The 21,615-nt window shown below is 42.6% G+C and overlaps 1 protein-coding gene across 6 annotated transcripts in view; it reads left to right on the top strand.

The window, feature by feature from the left end:
* sulf1 (sulfatase 1) overlaps positions 1-21,615 on the top strand; it is a 98,919-nt gene that overhangs the window by 73,552 nt on the left and 3,752 nt on the right. For 4 of the 6 annotated variants that reach the window (XM_088071715.1, XM_088071714.1, XM_088071713.1 and 1 more), the window contains 16 exons: positions 5-244; positions 942-1,093; positions 4,243-4,412; positions 7,974-8,124; positions 8,760-8,935; positions 9,163-9,291; positions 9,909-9,965; positions 12,155-12,281; positions 14,408-14,621; positions 15,832-16,078; positions 16,187-16,283; positions 16,404-16,498; positions 16,663-16,737; positions 17,444-17,616; positions 17,843-17,985; positions 18,233-18,356. In XM_088071715.1, coding sequence (XP_087927841.1) covers positions 5-244; positions 942-1,093; positions 4,243-4,412; positions 7,974-8,124; positions 8,760-8,935; positions 9,163-9,291; positions 9,909-9,965; positions 12,155-12,281; positions 14,408-14,621; positions 15,832-16,078; positions 16,187-16,283; positions 16,404-16,498; positions 16,663-16,737; positions 17,444-17,616; positions 17,843-17,985; positions 18,233-18,356 — 2,370 coding nt within the window. The remainder of the gene's footprint in view (positions 1-4; positions 245-941; positions 1,094-4,242; positions 4,413-7,973; positions 8,125-8,759; positions 8,936-9,162; positions 9,292-9,908; positions 9,966-12,154; positions 12,282-14,407; positions 14,622-15,831; positions 16,079-16,186; positions 16,284-16,403; positions 16,499-16,662; positions 16,738-17,443; positions 17,617-17,842; positions 17,986-18,232; positions 18,357-21,615) is intronic. The other 2 variants (XM_042510899.2, XM_088071718.1) reach the window with 2 other exon arrangements.

Here is a 21,615-nt window from a genome sequence, read left to right as displayed (position 1 = left end):
TCAGGTTCTCTACAGGTAATGAATAAAACCCGTAAGATCATGGAAGATGGAGGCACAACTTTCACAAATGCCTTTGTCACCACACCCATGTGCTGCCCGTCACGGTCCTCCATGTTGACGGGCAAATACGTCCACAACCATAACACCTACACCAACAACGAGAACTGCTCCTCTCCTTCCTGGCAAGCTCAGCATGAGCCACGCTCATTCGCCGTCTACCTCAACAACACTGGCTACAGGACAGGTTGGTGAACAAAGACATGCACTCACATACATGAGCACGCATCTGTATATAATAAGGAGCATTAGGAGCCTGTTTTATGTCCATGACCTCTAAATGCAGTACTGGGGTTGTTTTCTCAATATTTAACATGGGAAAGTGACATTTCTCAGGTTTAGATAGGGTACAATCTCACTTTTTGCCAAGATACTGTCAATCACCACCAGCTCAAATGTCCTCTGGGGTCATATACACTCACTCGTGTTAGTCAATGCAAATTTTTATAGTAAGCTAGAATCTACTGCCCTGCCTGGCTGTCTGCTGTGAGAAATGCAAACAGGGTGAGCGTGCCAGGTCGCTGTCGTGTCTCATCAGACAGTGTCTGTGTGAATGATGGGCAGGCGTTAGACTGGGCAGCTCAGTGGGGTCCTGTGGGCTGCAGCACGGCCTGCGGTTTTAGAGCTGATGCGTTAGTCTGCAATTAGCCTTCTCTAGAACAGGCTGGCTCCATGCCCAGCCTATCCGAGAATGCTGTGCAGTAAAGCCAGGGAAAAGGAGACAAGCTAAAAAGTTATGCCTCAAATTTACAGAGAAAGTCACACAGATACACAGAATTGTGATTTCATAGGTACAGGCATAGTAAAAGAAGAAAACATACATTTATGGCCAAAGAGCACATATTAAAGGAAACCTTCCTTTTTTTCTTCTTCTTTTTTTTCAGGCTTCTTCGGCAAGTACCTTAATGAGTACAACGGCACCTACATCCCACCTGGGTGGCGTGAATGGGTTGGATTGATCAAAAATTCCCGCTTCTATAATTACACTGTCTGTCGCAATGGTTACAAGGAGAAACACGGTGCTGAATATGCCAAGGTATGCCTTCCTGTAATTTCTAAAAGGGGACCATCAACTCAATCCCTCATTTGTTTTCCCTTTATGACCTAATATAAAGACTTCGCCTGACAGATTGCAGGTTCCACTCCACTTATAAATACAGACAGTGAAGCACTTCACTTATCACTGTGTTGTGATCTAGGCTGGCAGGAATTCTCATCCGAGAATTAAAGGGAATGACTCGAGGTGGAGTCTCCTCTTTCTGCAGCATCCCTTTATTATGATGCACCTTACCTCAACATTTAGACACTGTAAAAATGAAGCATATTTATGAGAAGCCTGTGATAAATACCACCCTGCATTTGTTTTGTCTCCCTGTCTGTCTGCCTTTTTCCTGTTCTTTTGGTCTCACTGTAAAGTTTAGCAGGATGACTTTGTGCTATAATACCATAATAAAAAAGAAGGGGGAATTTTACTTTACTGCCATCAGTCTAGGGATGAACACTGTGGTTACACTGTCTTTTTGTAGCTCTGGATGGCATTGATCATCAATCTTCCCCAAATGTTTTTGTAAGAGCTGTCAGCTTGTTTTCACAGCTCCATGCCAATATCTTCCCAGGTAGCGTAGTCCTGGGTACATGAGGAATCCATGAGAAGGGTTTATAGTTTGGATACATGTCAAGTTTCAAGATGGCCTGCCCAGAAGATGGGCAAACGTGTTTGGACTGCTATTTTCTTTGCCAGCTTTGACTGAGGTGTAAAGTTACCCACAAGCTTGAGGCCAAGGTGTTTACATGACATGGGCTCGGTCAGCAGATTGTGGTTTAAAACCAAATGGGCAAACTTTTTGCTATTTACTGTCAAAACCCATTAACCTGCTACCACTAGGACAATCACAATTCCTCTTTTTAGATTCACACAGGGTGAGAAGGTCGTGGTATTCCACACAGAGTGCAGCTGGCACACCAAGTCATTGTGATTACATGAGGCACTTGGCCTGTGATTTCATTCAGTTTGGTCCCATTTGATTTTCCATCTGTAGGAGGATGAGTTCATTGGGGTTAAGGCCTTTGTCAGAGGCTTTTTGCGTGAGATGTAGTTGGAGAATATGATCTATACACTTTTTTTCCCTTCAAATTCCATTACAGAAGACAACAGTCATAAAGACACAAAGCAGTCTGCGTTCTCAGCCAGATGTGCTATGTTGGTGTCATCAGTGCCAACGGAAACTGAGATCAAGCATCTTGTAATTAACCCACAACTCCTCATGAGCAAATGTAGTAAATTCAAAGCCATAACGCCCCGCTGTATTGACAGTCAAACCATGTAGGCTGTTATAAAACTTAGAATGTCAGATTCTCAATTCAAATGGGTGGAAGTTACTGATGAAATCAAACCATGTGTGAATGAGTTCGTATTATGTGACTGCCACTTAGCACTAATCATCTCCAAAAGGTTCCAGGATAAGTGATACTCTTCACCTCCCTGACCATTTCAGAGCTGTTGGCCAGGCATTCCCCATGACACTGTTGCTTCCTTTTGACCTGCCAGAGCCCTCAGCAGCAGTGGCTCAGATTTTTGAGAGCTGGCAACACGGAGAAAACAAGTGTGGCAATGCTACGCCATGTGCACGCAATCACCAGCCTTCACGGGCATGTGCAGACGCCAGGCCATTAAAGCTGGCCTGGCTATAAAGCTTATTAATAGAGACAGGATGATTCAGCCAAACCCACTTCTGACAGTTCAAGAAAAATCACCCTTTACCCTTTCATTCTGAACTTGGCACTCCCTTCTGCATGTGCCAGACAACAAGTGCAACGTGCCAAAGCTGCAGGTAGAATGGTTAATCTTTTGGAAACTTGGCAAATGCGATTGTGATTTTAGTTCAGGATGTGACCCGCTGAACATTTAAAAAGACAGACTCCACCATGCCTGGAATAAAGGTTTTGATAAAATGTCAGGCCTGTGGGTTGTTTGATGCGACAATATCACATTTCCTGAGTCTAAGCCCTCTACTGTAATTTATAGTTTCAGTCATTCAGTTGTCCTCTCTTCTCTCATGCCACTAAAATTTAAAAACAGAACTTTTCTCATCTCCTGCATACAAGTCATCACTCACTCAAGCTCTTTTCCTGAGTAATGCCTGAGGCTCATATCTGTCCGATTTGTGTGTTCCATTATCTCCCAGAGTGACTCAGCGACAAGGAAAGAAAACACATGTTAAAGGAAAGGAGAAAAAAATAAGATGAAGCTGAATAGGTGAGGCGGAAGCTGAAGGAGAAAGAGAATGGATAGCCCGGAGAGGAGTAGAGGGTGGGAGCTGTCATAACAACATACCATTTGAGAGCGCCGGGCTCCTCTCACCATCAAGTGGTGTCACATTCAATAGGGCAGAGATTCACTGATGAGGCAACAGCCCATATACTGTATACACATACACACACAGGCTCAAGCGCACACTCAGATTTACACACACGCAGGCAAGCTGCCAGCTGTTGACTCGACAGATTGGTAGTGTAGTGTACTCAATGGCCCCAGTTCATATCCCCACTGGCCCCTGTGCATTTATTTGAAAATGACTGAATGGGGGAAAGCAACATGTCATGGTGATTGGACTGTGAATGAGTTGTATCAAAGCTTATGTTGTTTTGCCTTTTCCCCCCGATTCCACAGTCTCCATTGGCGCTATTCCACTACGTGGTACCGGCTCTACTCTACTTGCCTTTTTTAGGTTTGCCATTAGGACCATTACCTGGTACCTAGAACCACCTTTTTTAGTACCTGCTCTCCTGGGGTTCCAAAAACAGCAGACAGGTACTAAAAGGTGATGTGGACACCTGATCACCTGACCATTGATTAGTCAGAGAGAAAGGTCACTGCTTCATTGCATCATTAGCGCGCTGCATGTATAGACTAGGATACACTAGCCATTTTCCAGTACGCACCCTGTGCTTTTGTGTGTGTCGTGTTGAAATGGACGTCACGGCAGTCGCACGGCGTTGCTATGATGACCAGCTACACTGACACGGTACTGTCTTCTGATGGAAAACGACACCCAGAAAAGTACCCGATATCAAAGGCGAGTAGAGTAGAGCCTGTACCATGTAGTGGAAATGCACCAGGCCTTCTCTACATGGGATTTTAGCCCTGCAGCAACTAATAACTCCTGTTTATTCACTCTTTTTCAGGACTATTTTACAGATCTGATTACCAATGACAGCATCAACTTTTTCCGCATGTCCAAGCGCGTGTACCCTCACCGCCCTGTCATGATGGTCATCAGTCACGCTGCTCCTCATGGCCCAGAAGACTCGGCTCCGCAGTACGCTGAGCATTTCCCAAATGCTTCGCAGCACATGTAAGTTACACTCAGACTCACATTCTCACACGTGCTCAAACACATACAACCAAAAGGGTTCCTATATAGGACTTAAACACTGTAAAATATGAAAAATGAATGTTCAAGGCCCATATTTAGAGATTATATACGCAGGCAGCTTTCATCCGCTGCTTTATGGAATTTTTTCTTGTTAGCATCCAATTTGAGTTTTTATGATTTTGTGTACATAACATTATTACAGCACTCACACCCCTCAATCCCCAGTGATGACAGGTTGCTTAGGAGCTGCTCGGTCCGACGACTCAGCGAGCGTGAAATCAAAATGATTTATCATCCAAGAATAGCCAGGGCACATACCATGAATAAGATCAGGGATGGCTTTTTTACATAGCACAACTCTTGCCAAGCCCACATTGGCCTCCCACAACTCTCATTACTGAACCGAGGCAGCGTCGCAATACTCTGTGTCTTTCCATGGCAACATGCCCTGCCATCTCTTGATGGGCCCTCCAACAGGCTCCCAGGATGCACTGCTCCTCTGGGTGGGGGAGGAACGGTTTTTTAGGGGAGTAGATGTGAGGTTCTAGGCTGTCATTTCAGCTCAGTTTTCCTTTTTCTTTCTGTTTCCCAGCGGTTCCAGTGTTTCCCACTTCCTTCCTCTCACTTTCTCTTCCACTTAACATTCCCCTCTGTCTGTTTGCTCGACCTCTCGGCCGCTCTATCTGTATATCTCCGTGTCTCTCCCTCTGTGTATCCCAGTGTCTTGTGTCATTTTCTTACCCCTTGCCGCTCTCCCTCCCCTCCTGTGAAATTCGCGGAGGACTTCCTGATCCTGTCCATATCAATCAGTAGTTTCTCCCCGCGGCTCTTGAGACGAGAGGAATGCATTGTGTGCTCTGGAACACCCTTTGTGACATTATTAATTTATTTTTAGCTCAAGCCTCTGGGTGAAGGGGGTGGATCTGGGGCCCGGGGGTGACTAAAGGGGTTGCCCCAGTGATTGTGTGGAGGTGTAGTGTGTGCAGAGAAAGTTGTGTGGTTGCTGCGGCAGCTCAGGTTGTTGGTATGGGTAGGTGTTTGTTTTGGTGTTTGTTGACTCAACAATTCCATAACAGATACAGAACAGTTTTTTTTCCACTGACAGATGATGTGGAGCAAATTCCTTTTTAAATATGATTTTGTTTTTAACACTCTTCCACTTTGTGTTGGTTCAAGGAGCTGTGGTAATTCCATTGGTGGATGTTGAAGTACACAACTCGAAGTATAGATACTCCTGGTCAAATATTACTACAATACAAGTGAAAGTTGCTAGGTCAAATTGTTACTTGAGTTAAAATACTGGAGATCATGCTTTGAGAAATACATAAGTATTCAAAGAACTTTAAAAAAATATGCTGCAAAGGCTACTAAAATGCGCATAGAAACACTAAGTGAGTAACAGACGTTACAAAAGGACCACTCATGTCATATTGTTACTTTGCCATATTTTATGCCACATTACTATTGTAAGAATTTAACTGCGCTTGTCGTTTTTCTCTCTGATTCAACTAATTGCTAAGTAAAAAGAAAAGTCTTCTTATCCTCTAGCCAATGCCTTGTCTGAAGAATAGTGTGATTTGCTGTAGATGCAGCTTCTTAAAATAAATAAATAAATAAATAAATAAAATCTTAACATCCCAGTTACACACCTGTAGCTTTATAACTGCTCAAAAGCAACTAAGCTTGACAGCAAATCTTACTAAAAATTGTATGAATTTACAACAAAAAATAACTTTCAGACAATGTTTAAAGATGGGGTAACATCCACCCACTGTTTAAGTCAAAAAGTGAACTTTTGTTGCCAGTGCAAACAATCTGTTGTGGATTTATTTTTTAAAAATTATTTGCTGTCTTTAAAGCAAATACAAATGTAGTGCAGTAAAAAGTACAATATTTGTCTTTCAAATGTAGCGGAGTCAAAGTAATAAGTTTTCAAAAAATATAATACTCAAGCAAAGTGCAGATATTCAAAAACTGCAGTTAAGTACAGTGCTAAAGTAAATGTACTTCGTTACTGCCCGCCACTGGGTAATTTTCTGCAAAAGCCAGTAAGTCCCTGCTAATGTCATCCACTAATGGAAAGACATGACATGAAATTTGTCTAGTCTGCTACTCTCTGCTTTTGCCCCTCCAATTTGTAATGCATAGAGCTGGATGAGACTGCGTGGCAGTAAAGGAGGAGCTGCCTCATAAATCAAATCAATGTCTGTACTTTTGACAGCAACAATAGCAGAGGAGTGTTTGATGTTAATGTCATTAACATTCCTCACTGAAGGTGTTTTTACTCTGTCTCTTAAATGTAAGCCAAACTCTTGACTTATTTTAAACACTATAGATGTGTTGCAGTTCCTCAGCGTCTTGACTCTATAGTAGGGAGTGAGTGGAAGTTATTCTGGTTGTAGCTCGACAAGTTGCTTTCGGGAATGTCTCTAATCCTCATACTGAATGTGTCTATGTTAAGTTTTGTGAGGGCAGGAGGCATTCTGAGTTGAACAGCGGGCCCTAGGCTGCTGTAATCCACAGCTAATACCACCAAACAGCGACCTATATGTGACAGGTGGCAGGTGTGACCTCTCCTATGGACTGGCTTCGTTCCACTGACCTCTGCATTCCTGGTTCCCTTGTGCCCAGGGCCCCATACCTTGGTGGCCAACTGCCCAGAGACAGGTCCCTTTGTGGGGCTTATTAGACCGCCTGGCTAGGTGGGTGAAGAGTTCACCCTTCTCACAAAGCAGGCCTGAGGAGACGAGGGCAGAAGGCAGCTCACTCAATCAGAGCAAAGCAGCTCCCATAGCAGGTCTTCATTAAGGATATAAGTCTTGATACTTGTGTGCAGCGGCTACCTATTTAGGAGTAGAAACTCTGCATTTATAGTTTGAACTGCAGAAACTTTGCAGACAGAAGTTCACCATCATACTTAAATCTACTGTTTATCTCTCTTCTTTACAGCTCAAGTCCCAAACAGGTTAACAGCTTCTCTCAGCTAGAACTCCACAAATAAGACTGCTTCTCCCTCCCTCTTTATCCACTCTTGTTATTCACCATTTCAAATGACCATGACTTATTGAGTTTTTGGTCCAGAAGTTGTTGCAAACTTGACTTTGGGGCCTATTATTTTCTTAAGCATGTGCCAACCCTCAAATGACTTGCATGTGCCAAGAGCGCAGCGGAGCTGGGAGACTCTCGTCTCTGTGTGAGGGGAGAGATGGTCAGAGAGAGGTGTGGAAAAACAGCAAAGGTGCTGGCTGCTGAGTATTAAGACATTTCCTTCAACAAACAGAGCAGCTATTGATGCGTGTTAAGCGCAGTGGACAACTGTAGCACCTGTTACTGAGCAGTAGTTTGTGAAAAGTAGCAGACAGGTGTTTTTTGGCATCATAACTGGGCTCTTCATAGCTGTTACGTGCGCTGATAACTCAGATTTTCTTACTTCTGTGTGACTTCATCAGGCACACAGTATACATGTATGTTCTATAAATCTTAATACAGGCAGTTTTTTCACATGCCTGTGTCCTCTCTCCCTCCTTTGTGCCTTTCCAGCACCCCCAGTTACAACTATGCCCCAAATATGGACAAACACTGGATCATGCAGTACACAGGCCCCATGAGGCCCATCCACATGGAGTTCACCAACTTCCTCCATCGGAAGAGGCTGCAAACACTCATGTCTGTTGATGACTCAGTGCAGAAGGTAAGTGTAATTATTAATGCAGGGTTTTTGTTCCTCTTATGCATGTAGTTTATCCAGAGCCTCTCTCCTACTGAACAAAAAACCCACTAACATCTGGATTTTGTATTTAATAGGAAAGGTTATAATTGGCAACTTTTCCCAGGACAAATGACTCCTTAATAGTCACGGCTGTTTATCGGCTCTGGGAGAAACATGACACTTGTGTGGACGCACTAATTTAAGGCCCTTTACCAGCACGTATGCGAATACCGTTCAAAATTTAGTCAGCACAGAGTTTGAGAGAGGCACTGGATAAATAACTGATATGAAAAATAAGTAGTCACAGTAACATTTTCACTGGCCTCCATGCTGCTTTCTACTGTGTACTAACCTATTTCCCAGCCTGTCTATGATGTCAAACATGACAAAATAGAAAAACACTAAAAAAAAAATAACGTATGTAGATTTGTCTACCGGAGAGCCATTTTCATGGCTGTGGTCGTGTGGCATTTTGGAAGGAGTCTATCACATATTTATAAATGGTTTCATCCTGTTTAAAAAACCTGCATACATGTGTTAAGTTTAGTGGAGAAGGGAAATAAATGCCTTGGTATTCCTCTGTCTATTTTCTTATCATGACTCATTTGACTTCCTAGGTGTTTGACATGCTCGAGGAAACTGGAGAGCTTGATAACACTTACGTCATCTATACAGCAGACCACGGTTACCACATTGGTCAGTTTGGATTAGTCAAGGGCAAATCGATGCCCTATGATTTTGACATCCGTGTGCCATTCTTCTTAAGAGGACCCAACGTAGAGCCAGGGGCAGTGTAAGTCCAAACAACAGCTAAAATCATTATCAGAGTCTCTCAGCTTCCAAATAACATTGTCTTCAGATTGCAAAAGGTCAAGAATGACCTGCACTGTGTGTATCCTGACTTGTCTTTCTCTCAGTATGTAAAGTTTCATCTTTGTTTATTCAGGTTCCTTGGTTTTGTCACTTATAATCACCGCATGTATTTCAGAAGAATAATTTTATGTGCATGCACTTCCCCAGAAACCCTCATCTGGTGCTGAACATTGACCTCGCTCCCACGATTCTCCACATTGCTGGGCTGGATACCCCTCCAGACATGGATGGAAAGTCCATCCTTAAGCTGCTGGAACAGGAAAGGACTGGCAATAGGTCTGTATGAATCCATCATGCCATGCTGTAATAGATATCATGTACTGTAATTGCAGAGTGTGCACAATATGTGCAACACTCCTATTCGTTTGAGATTATTGAGCTAATGCAGATTTCCATAGCCAAAATAATTGTGCTCCAGCTGAGCACAAAGTGGCTTTGGGGCAGTTTGGTGGATTTTCCTTGGCTGTAGGACTTTGGCTTGGGTTCACTGAGGTTATTCTTATGAAGTTTCCCGTAGAATTTGTTTGCAAGTTGAATCATTTGTTTCCTCAAGAAACCCGCTGTACCCACAGTGTCCAAAAGGTTCATTGACCTCTTAAGAATAAAAAATCATTCTGCTTTACAAGAGCACAAAATATATCTGCACTGTAAAAGAAATAAAAAGTCACATAGAAAACAAATTTACAGACTTGAGACAAGAGCAACAAAAAGAACTGGTATAATCCAGTCTTGCGCAAAGAGTATTTACATTATTATCTTAAACCCACAAAGTTTTGAGTCTGCTATGATCAACTTCCCTAATGTTGGCTAGCTGTGTGCCCAACATGCTGTAGCTGATGGCGAGTGCATAGGCCATATGAATTCTATAAACTTTGTACTTTTTGTTTTCCCAGATTCAAACCCAACCGGAAACCCAAAGTCTGGAGGGACACATTCCTGGTGGAGCGAGGGTAAACTGGGGTTCTTTATTCCCTTTCCACACCACAGGCACATCCATGTCGTCGCAGCGCATTGTGTGTCACACAAACCTGACAGAGCATCTCAATGAACCCGAAACGTGCAAGGCTTAACACACGGCCCCTATTCCAGAAACACAGCTGCTTTTCCCAGTTATTTGTTATCTGACAGACATTTCCTGACCACAGTCGGCTTGGAAGGCGATGGCGGTGGAAGAGGTTGAAAAATTCATTTTGGTTAAGCTATAAGCGGCTGGCAAATGATGACAGTTCACGCGAGAGGTGCTGACACGTGTGTTACAAGGTCATGTAATCATTTAAGAGAAAAACAAGCAAAGTCTTTGTCTTATGAAGGGACCTTGCATCTTTTGAGCACATGATCGGGGCCCTAAACCTGGCTTGGCCTGCTGTTTTTTCACTGGTGGAGACAGACGGAAGATAGCTAGACACACGCAAAATAAACAAAGGCTAGCCAGGCTCAGGATGATGTTACCTGAGGAATGGCTGGAAGGCTCACACTCAATCCACTCACAGGACATGTCACCAGTTCCCCCAGTGTGGAATGCAGCAGCCACGCTGTAGCCAGCGCTTGACTGTTTCTCCCAAGACTGTTTTCTTTGTAGTGCACGCGATCGCATGCAGCACATGCTCCTTCACAAACCCTGTCAGTTCTTTATTTAACCTCCCCTCTGCTGCCAGATATATGTTGCAGAAAACGATACCTCCAATCTAACAGCCCGCTTTTGTTCACTTAACATGTTAAGCTGTGGTAATGCCAGGGTTACACTGACAGAAACTTGACATCTTGTAGTGAAATGAAAAAAAAGGTTTAATTTAAATAAAAATAAATAAAAAAAGAGAAAGACGTAGAGTCATTATCAGGAAAACAAAGGGATAGAATATTAACACTGGTTGAGGCCAGCTTGTGCTGGAAATATGTGTCATGATACTGTATATTACAGTATGTCACCCAAACAGCTGCTGGTTTTCCCCACTATCATTTCCTCACAATCTCTACTTTTTTTCCCCCAAATTGCTGGCTTGGCCCTCCCATCTCCTTTCCACTAATTTGCTCATTTGCCAACATCTGCAGACACGCATCCAACAGTACAAAAGAAGCACTCGTTAGCTGTGCTGCTGCGCATACAGATCAGTCTCCTGCTGGCGTGTGTTTGTGTGACAGAAGAACTAGCTCGTCTATGGACTGCTGTGTATGAAATGAAAAGAGTGTAACCTTTGACATGTCGGGGCTTTAGCTCTTTTAATCCATTCCTCCATTAATCCGCACTGTTTATGAAGGCTGTCTGCATGTGTGCCTGTTTCTAAATGCTGAGATTAGCCTCCACAGACCTTTCACTCTGTTACTCTGGCACAGACGCAGCAGCACACACACACAGTAGCTAATGTTTTTTTTCTTTCACTGCTCATGTGATATTTTCTATGATCTAACATCCTCACATGACCTTACAGTGCTGTTCCTCTGAGCCTTTGAGATGCTGACTGACAGCTGGGGCAGACTATGTTGTTTGAGAATCTAATAATCGTTGTAACGCAGCCATCAGGGAGTGACATCGACAACAACTGTTAGCTCTTTAATCACCCTTGGCTAAATGCTAGAGACAGAAGCCAAGCCAGTGTGTGAACTTTGGCTTTTTTCCTCTGGAGCAGAGCACTAGACAGGATCTGACAAGACAACAGCTCAGTCTTGCAAGGCACAGGTTGTTCTGTGCTTCAGTGTCGCCGTCGTTATGTCTGTGGGTCGCGAGCAGCCAGGCCATATTGGCAGAGAGTTGAGGATAGAGCAGGGGGATGGAGGAAGGTTGGCATGGCTGTGGCAGAGACTCAGCCAGGTCTTGTGGTGGTAGCAAAGGAGAAAGGGGCAGGGCAGTTGAACGTAATGCCAAGCCAAGGTCAGACAGCTTGGCCTAGAGCTGAGCACTGGTGCGAGGCTGAGCTGAGCTGCATGCCCAGACCCTCTGGCACACACGGACACTACATAACTCATCCATTCACTGACCATGACCATGAGAAGCACACAGAGAGTAAAAAACAGGAAACAGTGAATAAAACTTTCAGCTCACTCCAGCTCAGTAATACTTTAATAGTTTAATAGTATTTTGACTCCTGGAATAAGCCTTTTTGATGCATATTTCCTCTTAATTCTGCTGACCTGTGTCGTGCAGCAAGATCCTGAGGAAGAAGGAAGACTCAGTGAACACTCAGCACACCAACAGCCTTCCCAAGTACAAGAAGGTCAAAGAGACTTGCCAGCAGGCGGAATTCCAGACACCCTGCGAGCAGCCTGGACAGGTAAAACAAACACAGCCATGTGCAAATGAAAATGAGTTCCCCTGATATCCACTGAGTTGCCTCAGTTCTTTTCCAACAGTAATGAGTACCACTCTCGATGTGACCTCCCTGTTGCCTGTTGAGCTCTTCTGCAGAGCCAAAAGTAAAATGGCAATTTACAATTCATCAGTTGCTTCATAATTGGACCCTATTGCACTATTTCGTGGTGCATTCATTTGTTGGTACTTCCCTTTCATCTATGCCCATAAATTTTCTGGCAGACCAACAGCTGAGTGGTACAGTATGTGGCCTTGGAGCACGCAGACCAGAACAATACAAATTGTTACAAGCTTCAGGTAACATTGAATGACAGGCAGTTTCTGAGGGCGGGACTAATGCAATCCAGATCCAGTTTATGGTCACATAAATGTGTGTAAGTAACAATCAGTTATTAAAGACAGCAATCTGGCAATTCTAGTTGAGCTCAGCAGTGTTTTGTGTGGATGAATGTGGGTACAGAATGTACGTGCACCTGTAATAGTGCCCCAAAAAGTGTCTTCCTTGGAGCTGTAATAATTTACAATTACGTTGCTGCATATTATGACGGATAAGCTTTGGTCATAAGTGGCTTGTCTGGCATGATTTAACATGACCTCCCAATGTGCAGCCTGAAAGCCAGTGGTGTGTGTCTTACAAAATTACAGGGGAAATGGTAGTTATGCACAGCAGGCAAGTGCTTTACCACTTCTCTTCATATTGTCTAATCTCTTTTTCCAGCTCTGCTTCTTCTGTATTTTACAGTATTTATTTTATGCATTTAAATGCCACACAAAAAAAGCATTGCACTGAAACAGTTAAAAGGGTCTTCAAAAAAAGACATAAAACCTCAGTCTTGAACCCAAATTTGGTTAGAATGAGAGAAGTTTTGTTTTTTTGAAAAGCCTTAAAAGTGACTGCCTTTTGAATATGACCGCACAATCTTGGTTCAGACAAACCAGATTTTTCTAAGAGCAAAGCCTCTGTTGTGTTTTTGTCGCAGAGCTGTTGCGGTCCTTTGGAATCGATCATGTGATAACGCTATGGGTTTGTTGTGGGTACACCAAATTTACTCACAAGGGACATGGAGAAATCTCTGTTACTGCATGTTCTCAGGAGTACATAACAGTGTGAGTGGCTTGCGGTACTTTGGGTCTTCCTCATGTTTCAGCTTGCATGGTCATCCATGTCTGCTCCAAGACTACCCATCCTCCTCCTCAGTGTCTCATCCATCTCTGCTATCCTGCTGCTGCAATGGCACTGTTGTGCCTTAAAAGCACTCATAGGAGGGAGAGATAGAGGGCAAGGGAGAAGGATAAAGACAGACAAAGATTGTTTTCATCCCTGAGTGACAATACATCTCTCTCTCTCCCCCGCGTCTTGTCTAATGCTGACATAACAGCTTTGTTTGGCCCGTAAGCCCTCCGTTACCATATGAGCCTTCCAGAGGAAACCTGAGCCGCTTTATGGCTCTTTGTTTGGACCCTCGTTCTCACACTCACCACTGATGCTCTGCACTGCGCCCTGCAGATGTGTCTCTTCCATTTATACAAGACCAAACCAGCGGCACGACTCAAAGCAATTAGCCTCAGCTTTCTTTTCGTGGTGGGAATAAATGTTGAGAAAGACAGAAAATGTAGGCATGTGCGTGGATATGTATTTACACAATTGCGCTGGTGACGCATTTGGCACAGGCATACCCAGTGTGAGAGTGATAGGGGGCTTCTTCTTTATTTTCTAGACACCAGACAGGCCCAATCCATCTCATGTGGTCGGTTTGGTTTATCTTTCTTGCTGCCTTTGGATGCCATTCTTTCCCACAGGCTGAGATTTCCCTGATATTTCTGTCAAAAGCATGTGTTTCTCATGACACTAACATCAAAATAGAGGCTTTATCTGAGATTTAAGTTTTTTCAGATTGTTAACATCTATAGCACTTATTATTAGCTATGCCAGAAAATCTGTTCATTGTTAAAATAATGTGGAAACTTCCAAAAAAGATACAGATCGAGGACACTTGATCACCTCACATAGAAATTAAGTTAGCAGAAATAATACTTGAGGGAATATTGTTTCTCAGTGTTTATTTCTGCTGTGGTTTTTGTTGACAGAAATGGCATTGTGTGGAGGAGATCACAGGGAAATGGAGGATACAAAAGTGTAAAGGTGGTTCAAAAGAAGGCTCCAGGAAAAGAGCTCGCAGCCTGAAGCCCCGCAGCGGTTATGACCACAGAGACAGGGGCTGTGACTGTGGGGACTCTCTCCTCAAACCCTCCAGAATGGACCGCCGTTCACACAGACAGTTATCTGCCTCGTCTGGCCAGCGTGAGTACACCTGAACATTTATCTAATATTTTAGTAGAACACAAAGTCCTTTAAAGTGATAGGGGATTTGATATGTGTTTAGGAGTATTTGGGTTATTTCAGCCATGCATAACATCAGTACCGACTTTTTCTTAACTTATATTGATGTCTCTCAATACCAGGACAAAAATAAGTCTGCACAGACTCAAGTCTGGACTTCTTGTAACTGATTATATATGTTCTAAGGGGTGACATATGCATGGAAAAAATAAACAAGTCAACAAGTCCTGCAATTTGTTCTGTGGATGCTGCCTTTTGCATGTATGTGTGTGTGTGTGTTGTGTGCTGTTAGGACTGTGGTGGTTTTGAATAGTTTGATGCCCTCTAGTGTTACTTAGAAAAGGTGCAACTGAAGCAGTGTTTCCCGCAAGTGCATAGAAAAAGGACTTTTCAGTCAATACAATCTCAAGCAAGCAAAAGGACCGATCTGAGAGCACAAAAGGTGAAATAAAAATTCATGAGTGTTACCAATGTGGGAGATATGCAAGCTTTTGCCACAGGGGGTCAGGAGTTGTTGTCTTCATTGTTAAACAACCACAATTACCATTTTATTTTAAGGAGAGGATTCCTTGAATATTCATAATTCCAAAGGTTTTTTTATCCACAGAGGTCTCCTCTTCCCTGAAACTGTTAAATACACAGAATAAAGTAGTTTCTCATTTAGAAAAAACAGTGTTTCTCAATTTTTTTTGTGACCAAACATTGTGAGGGGCGGCTTGCTGAGCTGTTGCTAAAGTTAGCTCAGTGGGATTTTAGGTACTCAACTAATGATTCCTTCAGTGTTCGTTGTTCAGGTTTTTACCAAGAGCCAAATTATCTGAAGAGGTCTCCTCTGCTTCAAAACAACCGAATCTGGTAACTTAAACTGGTTAAAACACTGAAGAAACCAGTTTCACATTAAAAGTCACTGTCTTTCAGACACTCTCTAACATACAATGTTTAATGTCCACCTGACAGCTGGCGCTTATTAAAAAAACTGCTAAGTGTGAGCATTGATTAAGAACCATTCCAGAAATGGCCGAAAAGTATAATAATATAGTAAATGTCAGGAAAAGTTGGTTTGATGAATCAGGAAAATCTGAAATAAGTCGAAATGAATAAGGATACCTCATTTATTATATGGGAGCATACAAAGCACTGCTTAACTCAAGTGTTTTATTCTTTTTTATAGGTTATCAGCCACGTTTTGTTCACACCCGACAGACCAGGTCTCTTTCTGTTGAGTTTGAAGGTCAGATATATGACATTGACCTTCAAGCAGACGATCAGTCAGCTGTCCGCCGCCGTGTCATCTCAAAGCGCCACTACAACCAAGAAGACCCAGAGTTTAATTTGGGGTCAGATGACGGTTCTGAGGAAATGCTGGCTGATGATACCAATGCAGTTGGATACCCAAACTCTGTAAAAGTTACCCACAAGTAAGAAGGAAGCCTCCCTTACGTATCTCACTAAAGACTTAACATGCACATACACTAATGTCTGTAAAAAAGAGCAGCATTTGACAGGTTTTTCTGCATTTGTTTCAGATGTTATATCTTGATGAATGACAGTGTCCATTGTGAAAGAGAAATCTATCAGTCGTCCAGAGCCTGGAAAGACCACAAGAGCTATGTAGATCATGAGGTGAGTTTAGCAAGCTCAGACCAGACACACACTCTTTAGGTTACTCATTTTGTCCGTGGTCAAAGATTGTCATAATCAGTTAAAGATAATTCATAGTATTTGTTCCATATTTAATTCCAGATCGAAGCACTTCAAGACAAAATCAAAAACCTCCGGGAAGTTAGAGGCCACCTAAAGAGGACGCGACCAGATGAGTGTGATTGTGGAAGAAAGAGGTTAGTCCTTTAAATTTTACTTCAAAAATGCATTTCTTTTTTCCAAACAGAATGCAAGTTATCTATAACTTGTTTTAGGCCTGCCTAATGCAAAACCCTTTTGGACTCCACGCCTAAAAAAAAGTTTTCTGCCTGGTCCTTAGTCTCTTTCTCTGTTTATAAAGCAGCTATTTTAGCAAAGGAGACAGAAACAAGGCAGAGAGATTGAGGAGCAGGAATGATCAACTCCATCCATTTAAGTGAGTTTCTCTTCCCCTTTAATTATGAGTTTGCCCCATTTAGTTTCATCCCTTCTTTCCTTGTTCATTAACACTGACCATGCAACAGAACAAGCGTGAACATGCTGTTTACATTGCTGAATATCTGCATGGTTGCTGCATGTCAGATTTAAACATAAAGCTCGCCTTCATTTAGATGACTCTGTAGATCCCAGATGAGCAGCCGAGCATGTGTGTGTTTTGTTGATGTTTGTCTAGAAATTTTAATGCAGTGTTGGTCCTTGAATGGATTTTAAATGACAAAGCAGTTGCATGGCCCAGATCTATTTTATGTGTGTCTGGAAGTGATTGAGTCGCATGGAAAGCTAGAATGACTCAACAGAGGGGAAATCAGTCAATCCCTCAAACACAGTGATCAACTTGCACCAGGAAACATTGGAAACAGATCATGCCAATACAAAGCAGCTGTTTTTCTGCAGTGCCTGTTCTGTGTTCAGGCAGGGAGGAAGAGGGGACAGTGGCTAGAATGTCATCCCAGAGAAAATTGGACCTAGTAAGAGCTTAAACATGAAAGTAAACAGACTGTCATATCCTGGCATTGGCGATGCCTTCTGGAAGTCCCCTCCAGATCCTCCACCACTGTGGTTACTGGCATTAGCGAGGGTAAGGGCTGATGTCATCTTTGCATCAGCACTGTTTTGTAATTCTCTCACGTTTCTGCCCACAGGGAGGCGGCGCAGGAAATAGATGGAAAGGTCCAGTTGTACAATGAGATCCGGAGAAGGAAGAAGGAGAGGAAGGAGAAGAAGAGGCAGAGGAAGGGAGATGACTGCAGCCTGCCCGGCCTTACATGCTTCACGCATAACAATGACCACTGGCAGACTGCTCCCCTCTGGACATGTATGTACATTTACTTTTGCCCTTGCTTAATCAAGGAAAGCTACTACAAACACTCTTTATCACATTGTGATAATGTGGCTTCAACACAGTTATTGGAGGGGACATGCCTTGCTCAAGAGCACTGAGCAAACATAAAAAAAGAACTATTTGTAAGGTCTTTTGAGAGATTTCCTAGCAGCTGTAGTCGAATCGACTATAATTACAATGAATCTTGATTGCTGTCTAGTGGGTGGATTCTGTGCATGCACCAGCTCCAACAACAACACCTACTGGTGCTTGAGAACCATCAACGAGAGCCACAACACGCTGTTCTGCGAGTTCTCCACCGGTTTCCTGGAGTACTTTGACCTCAACAGTGACCCCTATCAGGTGGGTGAACATCTTTCATTAGTCTTTCAGCTGTGTTTTCTGTCCCCGTCTGTCAGTTTCCTCTATCTGTCCTAAAGCCGTTTCATTGGTCGCTTCATTATGTAATTACTAATTTTTAAGATTTTTTTTTTGTCAGACCAGCAATGTTCAGCTTCGTCCTGCCCTTTCTCTGAGAAAGATACATGTAAAAATGACACTCATGACAATTTTTTGTGTGGTTGTTAAATTTTGTTGTTTACCTGTGCAGCTGACTAACGCAGTGTATACGGTGGATCGGGATGTACTGAACTCTCTCCATGCCCAGCTTATGGAGATGAGGAGTTGTCAAGGTTACAAGCAGTGCAACCCTCGACCCAAAGGCTTGGACACAGGTAAAAATGCTAACTTTCAGCCTGTTTATTGTTCCCTCCCTACCTGTCCTAAAATGGTTGAACATATGGACTGTTAAAGTGGGTTAAGTGGTGATTGTGATGCCAACTATGACTGAAACAGATTTTACACACAGTAGTATTAGAGTGAAGTTGAGAGTTGGACTGTAACAGTAGATTAAAGTCCAGATAAAATGGCATTTTAAGAGTAACTAGCTGAGTGAAACTAGATAGACAGGTGGAATTTAATGTTTGGAGAAATTTGATTCGATCATTGAAAGGTGGGTGTGTCATGACAGTGATGCCCTAGTGATGTAATGTATTATGTGGAGCTGTCATAGATACCTCTTTTCCATAACCACAGTATTTTGTGGACATGAAGACACACTGACCAAGAATGATGTTGGTAGTTGGCTAACTTAATCATAGCTCTGTGAGGCCAAAAGCTGCACACTGATTGGTAGCTGTCCATTTGTTTTGTTTTACAGGAAGAAAACATGATTGGATTTTAAGTTAAGAATATGATGAAATTGATTTTTTTGTAATTTTTTGGCATATATTGTTAAATAGGTGCAAAATATGGCAGAGGGAGGGATCTAAAAGAGGTAAAAAGGCATTTTTCTTTTCATCTGGATTTAATTTGAATTAATTTGGAGTTTGGAATTATATATGTTTCAGTCTAGTCTTCTGCTGTGTTTTGAATCTGTTTCAGTATTCGTGGTGTGTGTGTGTTTGCACATATCTGCATGCTGCATGTGTTTGGGGACGATCCACTCATTGAAGTATGCTGAGATTTCAGGTGGAGGTCAAAGAATCATCACTGAGTCTTGTGTGTCCTTTGTAAATGTGTGTTCAATGGTCTTCTTATTTACAATGACATGCACATGCACACACACTCAGACCTCTCTTTCTCAGCCCAGGACCCTCTTCTGGAATATTTTCCCATTTACATAAAGTTCAAGCATTTTGAATTATAGCATGTTTTTATAATAAGGAGGCCATGTCATAGTTGTACGTCCTGGCGATCATCCCCGCTATGACTCACTAAGTTCAAGAGGTATTTTTTGGAGGATGCTGTCATCACGGCAGTTGAGGCTGTCATTTTATTTGGGGCCGTCACGCATCACTGCCATAATCAACGGCAATGTACTTTTACTACCGCCACATGGTCCAAGCATCCTCGCTGAGCAGACATCCCGGTGACGGAGGTGGTTAATAACCAATGCCAAGATGACCGAAGCCTGTACGGACTGATTTGTAGCGTTCGTGTGTGGCATGAACTGGCTGCGTTGTTTATGTCCTGAGGATAAAAACTTAATGTCTGTAATTACCAGCTGGAGAGTGGAGCACCGGAGTGGCCAAGCTGCTATGAGAAAACTGATTGTGTTTCAGAGCTGGCATGGCGGACTTGTCAAAACCATGCCAACACATGTCACATAGCAGCCTAAAATCTCTTACTTGTACTGGCTGCCCTCACTCGGGTGCGATGCCAGCGCCGTGAACCAATGAAATTGCTGTTGTGGTTGCATCAAGTGATGTTTTTGTTGGAGGAATAGTTTATTAAAACTTAAGTATCTTGGTGAAATGGATCTAGCAGTTACTCACATCTATTTGCGGAGCGTGACTCAACCACCACGATCACCTGACTGGATAACCATGTGTGTTTTGCTTTGAAGGGGAAACCCAGTTGAACTCTACACCTCACAAACCACTCAGTTATGATCAATCCTCTCTCCATCCAGCCCAATCGTATGACCTTTTCCACCCTGTTTTCCTCCATTCAAATCCAAATCTCTTTCCTCCCTGCCCTCCTCAATCTGATCATCCAATAATTGCATTTCTCCATAGGGAGTTGCAGCTGTGCATGAAGAAATCTTCAGTGTGAATGATCTATTTATCTCCCTCCCGTATCTCCCTGAATCAAAGCATTAACAATCGATTGCTCTTATTTTTCCGATCAGGAGGTAAAGATGGAGGAAGCTATGAGCCACACAGGTATCCACCAATTTTTGTTTCTCTTCAGTGGCTTTTTCTTTAACACCTGCATGGGCCTCAAAATGCCTCATTCCCACTAATACATCCATCCATGGAGTTGCTGGCGCTTAATCCGTGGCTGCATGCTGGGGACACGCTAACAAATCATAACAGATGATTTTTGTTTCTCATTAAAGCAGCTTCATTTGTTGTCACCTCTGTGCACACAACCTGTCTTCACTTTTACCTGCTGTGTAATGTCAGTCTGCAGCTATTTCAACATGTAATCAGCAGTTCAGATGTTCTCTGCCGTGTAATTTCACACCTTTGCTTGAGAGTGCAACGTTCATAGCAGTTGCCCATGTTAAAATATGACTCAAAAACTCAGAAATTCATCCTTTTTAGCTGTTCTTACGGTAGCATGGCTGAATACAAACTAAAAAGTCATACTGGGAAGTGCTGAACATGTGCTTCTACTGAGACTCGCCCCAAGCATTACATGCACGTGAATGACAATGCATGGCACAGTATCATCCCAACATATGCATCACATTCTACAGGAAAGCTAAAAGGAGTAGTTCAGACATTTTGGGCAATACACTTATTTGCTTTCTTGCAGAAATTCAACACCACTCTCATGTCGGTAAATATGAAGCTTCAGTCAACAGCTAGTCTTTATGCTAAGCTAAGCTAACCCAGCAAACATTGAGACATTGAATGACATTGAAAGACATTACCTAGCTGTAAGCTGGACAATATTTTATTGCGTCTTAACAGTGCTGAAATATTATGTTAATATGACCAAATAATGCATTAATGTTGACCAACATAGGACCCCAATCCCAGTGTCATTGGCTTTATCCATTCATCCACCATGACTTACTATCTATATGGACTTCGTTTATCTTTGTACTACATCACCTGATTTTCTTGCAAAAAGCCCAGAAGGCTTTTTCTCAGAAAAACTTTGGGCTCTTACAAAACACCACAGGCTCAAAACGACGAGACAGGAATCTATATATAGGAATAAATGGCATAAACATCTTTTCTTTATTTACGAAATGGGTGGTGAGAAATACTACTTTTTGTTACAGTGTGGCCCTCTGATCGCAACCATTTCGTTATCATGATAAATTCTCAAAAAGATGTTAAAAAGATGCTTTCGTTTTTGCTGTTTAATTGTAAAATATGATCAATATTTCCTGGTTTGTAAGAAAGGGTCCTATTATACATGGAACCAATGTCACCATCTGCCTATCTTCCTCATAACAGCATTGCAGTTTTTGAC

This window comes from Plectropomus leopardus, chromosome 21 (assembly GCF_026936395.1).
Source record: "Plectropomus leopardus strain MGB_pleo_1.0 chromosome 21, ASM2693639v1, whole genome shotgun sequence".
Classification (NCBI taxonomy): Eukaryota; Metazoa; Chordata; class Actinopteri; order Perciformes; family Serranidae; genus Plectropomus; species Plectropomus leopardus.
This window is presented reverse-complemented; position numbering and strand designations above follow the sequence as displayed.